Source organism: Aythya fuligula, chromosome 13, assembly GCF_009819795.1.
Source record: "Aythya fuligula isolate bAytFul2 chromosome 13, bAytFul2.pri, whole genome shotgun sequence".
In the NCBI taxonomy this organism is placed as follows: domain Eukaryota; kingdom Metazoa; phylum Chordata; class Aves; order Anseriformes; family Anatidae; genus Aythya; species Aythya fuligula.
The window spans coordinates 6121109-6128850 of NC_045571.1; the positions used below are offsets into that span (position 1 = coordinate 6121109).

General features: G+C 53.4%; 1 protein-coding gene across 1 annotated transcript; it reads right to left on the bottom strand.

Annotated features, from left to right (window-relative positions):
- Nucleotides 1-364: 364 nt before the first annotated feature.
- On the bottom strand, nt 365-7742 carry LOC116494486 (HEPACAM family member 2-like). Its single transcript, XM_032196401.1, has 5 exons — nt 7706-7742; nt 7515-7569; nt 1606-1950; nt 539-808; nt 365-384 (listed from the first exon to the last, which is right to left on the bottom strand). The coding sequence occupies exons 2-5, from the start codon at nt 7567-7569 to the stop codon at nt 365-367; spliced, it is 690 nt and encodes a 229-aa protein (XP_032052292.1). The 5' UTR covers nt 7706-7742.

Genomic DNA, 7742 nt, shown 5'->3' on the forward strand with positions numbered 1-7742 from the left:
CACCGACAGGACCAGCACGGATGGCACTGCTGGGCCGTGGAGCTCCACCGTGGCTGCCATGGGTTTGCTTTGCCAGCTGGTGGATCAGAGCCTCTGCTAGAGGCCCTGCTCCATGAAACACCCGCGCCGGGCTGTGTGCTGCCCACAGGCACCCTGCCCACCGCCCTCTGCCCACATCCTGCCCACCATCGCCTTGGCCAAGGGCCTTGGGACCTCCTCCAAGAGGGAACGGCCAACCTCCTGCTGCCCACCCCGCCAAGATCCGGGACTTGGGGGCAGGCAGAGGTGTGAAGGGAGACGGGGAGTTGCTGCTGAGCATCGTACGATGGGGAGCTCCACTCAATGACACGTGTCGGCCACCGCCTCACAGGATGGGGGCCAGGCCTTGGGGCATGGGGGAAGAAGAAGGGGCTGGGAGCACTCCGGGGTGCTGGGGATGGGTGGAGAGCAGGACGAGTGCTGGGAGCTGGGGAGCAGCATCTCCCCATTTCCCTGGGCCCATGGAAAGTGCCACTTGAGCCGTCGTTTTGGTGAGCACCTGCAACAGTGATGTTCAGGGAGGTCTCCTGCCAGCTTATCCCGTTGCTGGCGTTGCAGGAGTAGGAGCCGCAGTCCGACTTCTTCACCGCCCTCAGGTGCAAAATGCTGAGGCTGCCGGAGACGTGGAAACCTCTGCCCCGGGGAAGCGCCTGCCCGTCCTTCTTCCAGCTGATGGTGTCCACCCTGCCCTCCACCACCTCGCAGAGCACCTCACCGGTGGCCTTGGCCACCAGGCCACTGCTCCAGAGCTGAGGGCGAGACACGGGCTCTGGGAAGAGGACAGAAACACCAGCACTTCTCTCAGATACGAGCTGGAGCAGCTTTCCCCACTGCATCCTTCAGTCTGCAAGGATGCAATCACAGTTGCCCTCCTCCAGAAGGTCCTGCGCTGCTGGGAGCTGCTGTGCTTTCTGGTGTATATTCATTTTTACTAGCTGAGTCATTGTAAGACAGTCCCCAGGCAGACTTCTGTGTAACAGAAAGGAAAAATGAATGGTGGGGAGCTGCGGTAGCATCATGACCACAGCCTTATTAGGAAGGAAATTGAGCACATGAGCAAATTAAGGGAATTGGCAAGAGTAGCAGGACGAGCTTCTGTGTTGTTTACAATGTGCTCATCACTCTGCAACGGCGGCTGGCGCCTGCAAATGGCAAACAGATGCTCAGCCAGTGTGGTTTGAGGGGGAGGTTTTTGGTGACTCCTCCGTAAAGAGCACCCTGCTGGGCTTCGCTCCATCAGTCCCACCAGAACCTTGCTAAAGATGCTGCAGAGCTAGCAATGGACACAATCCCACCGGTCCCTCCATCCTTCCACTGAGAGCAGAGAACAGGGGATGGAAGGGACCTTCCAGGATGGGGGCCAGCCCTTTGTCACAGCTCCAGGAGGTCTCTCAGGGCAGCACCACCAGACCCGGTGGTCGCCCAGAGGTCTCCAGGAGGCTCTGCCCCAAGTTCCCCTTGCCATGTCTCCATCCATGGCTGGTCCAAGCTCCTCATGATCAGCCAGGAAACATTCCTCCACTTGTATCCATCACCCCGCTCCTCCCTCCCGTGCCCACCACTTACTGAGGACATCCAGCAAGACCTTCAGGCTCTCCCTTTCTGCCAGGTTGATGGTCACTTTGTAGATGCCGCTGTCGCTTTCCTGTAGGTCCTCCAGGAGGAGAGATCCATTGGGTGGATGGAAAAGGGCTCGTCCCACGTAGGGTGGGTGGATGGCCACGGAGTGCGACCCCTCATCGTACTGCACGACGGCGCGGGACACGGAGCCATTGAGGAACTCCCAGCGCGCGGAGTGGATGTGCACAGCATCAGCTGGCCCAGCAAGCAGCACGGAGGATCCCACCACGACCACTCTTCTCTGCAGGGCTCCCTCTGCTTCCGCGGCCTGCTGCAAAGGCACCAGCAGCCCTGGATGGCAGAGGATGGAGAGAAGACAGGGCTGGGAGCTGGAGCAAGTCTTGGGAGAAGCTGTGACAAGGGCACACAGGTGGCACCTAGACAGCTTGGTGATCACGTCTCACAAAGCACTGCCAGCAACCATCACGTCAGCAGGCAGTGAGGCATCCCAGCCTGAGCTGCTAGGGGTGGCTGAAGAAGCCTGGCTGCAGGGCTGAGACCTTTTCTGCTCGAGTTGTGTGGGGTTGGGGGTGGCCTCCCCTCCCCGTCTGTGCCTAGAAGGGGCTTCCCAAGCATCTCATCCCCAGCACCTGGTCTTGTCTGGAGCTGAAATCCTCTATGTTATCTATGGAGTGGTAATTCGTGTCAAGAAAATGCTTGATATTAATAAAGAATGGGGGAGATTTGGGAATATGGCCATGGGGGTTGGAAAGCCCCGTGGTTGAGAAACATTAGACTCTTAATGATGAAGCCATCAGGAATATAAAAGAGTTTGGAGGGATCAAAGAAGGGTGATTCAGGAGACAACGTGCAGTCTCCGGTTTCTTGTTCTCCAGATGGTTTCTTGTTCTCCAGCCATTAAGGCATGGAAGTTGCTGGGTGTTTGCTGTTGCTGTTCTATGCAAAGTTCTTTGACCAATTAAAAGTTGTTTTCAAAAGAAACAACTGGGGAGAAGGGTATAAGAGGGGAGCCTGCCCTCAAGATAAAAAGGCAACACGATGTGATGAAGTTATGTCATCAATAAAGAAGTAGAAAGAAGGAATGAATAGGGACAGGCTAGCAGAACGGAGACCAGGACAGGATCTGGCACATTGATTGGCTCATGAAGATAGGTTCGGCCAAACTCAGCAAACTGCTCAGAGAAGCTCGTACAGAAAGTCGCTGGAAATGGGTGCACTGGAGCTGGAGAGAAGCTCAAGCTGAGAGAAGCGAACCTGTGCACACAACTGCCCCTCGCTGGTCAGCAGTTGCGCATTATGGGGAATCATACGTCCTTAGGAACAAAGACTGTCCTGGTAACCTTACAGCTTATTCCTTTTATTAACAATCAGACAGTTTATGAGCCTCAAATATGGGACCAAATTGAGGTCAAGGTGTGGGACTCTGCAACTAAAAACGACAAGGTTGCAGTGGGATTGCTCGGCACCTGGTGAGCAGTCTCTGAGGCCTTAAAGAGCCGTGTGGGACCACAGTCAGAAACGTGGGGTTTGCCAGAGAGTGAGGGAGCTGTGGGCTCCTTTACTGATCCGACTGCTATGCCATGGGCCCCGCTGCTGCTACAGCCATCGAAGGCTTTTGCTGTTATGTCCCCTGCTGACCTGGACGTGTCTTTTAACCCTGGCCTATTGGCCTTGAAAAGGAGATGGATATGCTTTCCTTCGATCTGGGAAGAATGGGATACATAAGACCTGAAGACCAAGTTGCTTGACAACTTAAAGCGAGATATATTATTCAAAAGGAATGGAAAATGAAGACTTGTCTGTAATCAAGAAAAGGAATGGAAAAATGGAGACTGTTAAGTCATGGAACTTAAAGGATTGTTTGTTACCTTTTCTGATTGTACGTATGTATAGGTGTACTTGAGTTTAGTAAGTCATGGAACTTAGAGGATCGTTTGTTACCTTCCCTGATTGTACGTATGTATAGGCATACTCGGGTTTAGTATGTAAAGCAATGTTCTGTATATTTAGAATGTTTGATGTTTGTGTGTGCGTGTTGGTGGAGCGTAGACTCCCCACACACCCAGCACAGTTTACTTGCCTTCTATATCTTTTATACATTTATAAGTATAAATATTACAAAATTCAGATTGAGTTGAGACTTCATTTGTAACAATCTACCTGTGAACACCTGAGCAGGATGGAGCTGCTTCCCCCAGGTGCCTGGCAGTTTATGGCTTTGTCATAGCTTGGGCTCTAAGTGACGCTCCAAGGACTGCAAGTGGTCACAGTGCCCAGCCCCAAGTGGAGAAAAAGAGTTTTTGGGAAAAGCCAGGCAGAAATCACTGCTAAAATCCCAGCCTGCACAGCGGATGCTTTAAAAACAAGCAAACAAAATTGGTGATTGCGAAGAGCTTAGGAGGAACGATCTGGCTTAGGCAGAGGAAATGAAAGGAAGGGTAATTGTTTACTTAGAAATAAAAATAGCCATGAAATACATAGCAGTTATCCACCCAGGCACGGATCCAATGAATTACAGTATCACAGAATAACAGAATCACAGAATTTCTAGGTTGGAAGAGACCTCAAGATCATCGAGTCCAACCTCTGACCTAACACTAACATGTCCTCCACTAAACCATATCCCTAAGCTCTACATCTAAATGTCTTTTAAAGACTTCCAGGGATGGTGACTCCACCACTTCCCTGGGCAGCCCGTTCCAATGTCTAACAACCCTTTCAGTAAAGAAGTTCTTCCTAACATCCAACCTAAAACTCCCCTGCCTCAACTTAAGCCCATTCCCCCTCGTCCTGTCACCAGGCACGTGGGAGAACAGACCAACCCCCACCTCGCTACAGCCTCCCTTGAGGTACCTATAGAGAGCGATAAGGTCGCCCCTGAGCCTCCTCTTCTCCAGGCTGAACAAGCCCAGCTCCCTCAGCCGCTCCTCGTAGGACTTGTTCTCCAGGCCCCTCACCAGCTTCGTCGCCCTTCTCTGCACCCGCTCAAGCACCTCGATGTCCTTCTTGTAGCGAGGGGCCCAAAACTGAATACAGTACTCGAGGTGCGGCCTCACCAGAGCTGAGTACAGGGGGACGATCACCTCCCTAGCCCTGCTGGTCACACTGTTCCTGATACAAGCCAGGATGCCGCTGGTCTTCTTGGCCACCTGAGCACACTGCTGGCTCATATTCAGCCGACTATCCACCATCACTCCCAGGTCCTTCTCTGCCAGGCAGCTCTCCAACCATTCCTCTCCCAGCCTGTAGCTCTGCTTGGGGTTATTGTGCCCCAGGTGCAGGACCCGGCACTTGGCCTTGTTGAACTTCATGCAGTTGACCTCAGCCCATCGGTGCAGCCTATCCAGATCCTCCTGCAGAGCTTTCCTACCCTCGAGCAGATCGACACATGCGCATAGCTTGGTGTCATCTGCAAACTTACTGAGGGTGCACTCGATGCCCTCGTCCAGATCATCGATGAAGATATTAAAGAGGACCGGCCCCAGCACCGAGCCCTGGGGGATGCCACTAGTGACTGGCCTCCAACTGGACTTGGCTCCATTCACGACTCTTTGGGCCCGGCTATCCAGCCAGTTTCTAACCCAACGAAGCGTGCGCCAGTCCAAGCCAAGAGCAGCCAGTTTCTTGAGGAGAATGCTGTGGGAGACGGTGTCAAAAGCCTTGCTGAAGTCAAGGTAGACCACATCCACAGCCTTTCCCTCATCCACCCAGCGCGTCACTTTGTCATAGAAGGAGATCAGGTTCGTCAAGCAGGACCTGCCTTTCATAAACCCATGCTGACTGGGCCTGATCGCCTGCTTGCCCTGCAAGTGCTGCGTGATGACTCTCAGGAGGATCTGCTCCATGAGCTTTCCTGGCACTGAGGTCAAACTGACAGGCCTGTAGTTTCCCGGGTCTGCCCTCCGGCCCTTCTTGTAGATGGGCGTCACATTTGCTAGCCGCCAGTCGATTGGGACCTCCCCCGATAGCCAGGACTGCTGATAAATGACGGTAAGCAGCTTGGCCAGCTCCTCTGCCAGTTCTCTCGGTACCCTTGGGTGGATCCCATCCGGCCCCATCGACTTGTGCACATCTAAGTGCCGTAGCAGGTCACCAACCATTTCCTCATGGATAGTGAGGGCCACATCCTGCTCCCCATCCCCTTCCACCAGCTCAGGGTACTGGGTATCCAGAGAACATCCGGTATTGCCGCTAAAGACTGAGGCGAAGAAGGCATTGAGCACCTCCACCTTTTCCTCATCTCTTGCAACGAAGTTTTCCCCCGCATCCAGTAAAGGATGGAGATTCTCCATAGTCCTCCTTTTTGTGTTGATGTATTTATAAAAACGTTTTTTGTTATCTTTAACGGCAGTAGCCAGATTGAGCTCCAGATGAGCTTTGGCCTTCCTAATTTTGTCCCTGCACAGCCTCGCTACATCCTTAAAGTCCTCCTCTGTGGCCTGCCCACTTTTCCAAAGATTATAAACCCTCTTTTTTCTCCTAAGATCAAGCCACAATTCTCTGTTGAGCCAGGCTGGTCTTCTTCCCCGCCAGGTCATCTTTGGGCACGTGGGGACAGACCGTTCCTGCGCCATTAAGATTTCCCTCTTGAAGAGCGCCCAGCCTTCCTGGACCCCTCTGCCCTTCAGAACCGCCTCCCAAGGGACTCTGCCAACCAGTGTCCTGAGCAGCTCAAAGTCAGCCCTCTGAAAGTCCAATACAGCGGTTTTACTGGTCCCCTTCCTGACCTCCCCAAGAATAGAGAACTCCACCATTGCGTGGTCACTCTGCCCAAGACAGCTCCCGACCACCACATCTCCCACCAGTCCTTCTCTGTTTGTGAAGAGAAGGTCTAGCGGGGCGCCACCGCTGGTAGGCTCACTAACCAGCTGCGAAATGGCCGGTGCAATCCCAGCACCACAAGAGCTCCTGTCCTGTGCCTCTCCTGATGGAGACGCTGGGACTTCTGCCCGAGCTCCTCTCCCCTCGGGGCTGCCAGGCTGCCCCTGAGTGTCCGGGCGAGATGCTCGGAGCAGGGCCAGCAGCAGGAGCCCCAGCCGGCAGCGCAGGCTCAGCATCCTCCCTTCTCGCAGCTGCTGGCGTGCCTCACACTGCCGCCTGCTGTCTGCAAAGCCCCTGGGAACTGGCCCCGGCCGGTAATCTCTCCCGGTGATTTTGCAGCGCAAGGACAGGCGTTAGGCGTAAGAATGCAAAAAAAAAAACAAGCCCTGCTGACGGCTCTGCACTTCTCAGGCTCGTGACCTCTAGGAACAGCCATCGGTTTTTATTTTTGTGCCCCCCAAACTGTGAGAGATGTGTGCGAGGAGAAGAAACAAGCTTATAATTGAAAATGCCTGTGCTCTAGAAGTGCACTCTTTACACGCTATTGTCAGCACAAAATAAGAGAAAATATTTCATTACAAGCATCTCTATACGCCTGCAATACGCAAAGCTCATCCTGTAGGTGCTCAGCACTCCCTGACACCATGGCATCTGGCAAACAGTGCATATACCTGAATAGGTTTGGTTTCCATTTCAGCTGCTCACCCTGAAAAGCTTTGTACATTTGTGCTTCAAGCCGGCCGGTGCTTTGATAAAGACCGCAGTGAGATTATTTCCATATCTGCAATAAATTCTGTGTTGTTACATATCCTGGTCTCAGATAAACCTACCCGCAGAGGATGTTTATTCCCGGTTCCATGCTTCTGAGTTGCTTCTACCTCCTCTGCCTTTGGACAGTGGAGCAGAGATGCCCGTCCTTGCAGGACAAGCGATTTGTCCCATTTAAAAAGCCTAATCCACATGGACCAGCGCTACCCACGCACAGTTGCAAAGCTCTGCTGAAACCTCTGCTGGTTTGCAGCAGGTGAGAATCCAGCCCCGAGCCTGCTGGGTGGCACCATCCCCTACTTTACCTGCCAGGAGCATCCAGCTGGTCCCCAGCAGCTCTATGGGACGGTGCAGCTGCATCTGCCAAGGAGAAAAGGCTCAAAAAATCCTGAGTTTTGAAAGTAATGATGATTGCAAGTCAGGTAGTTGCTTGCAGGGGGCTGGATTGCTGATGCTCAGGAGGGCAGTGCCGAGGGTGGGCTGGCGCCAGGCTCACCGTTTCCCTGCTGATGGCTCCTCTCCGTTCCTGCTGC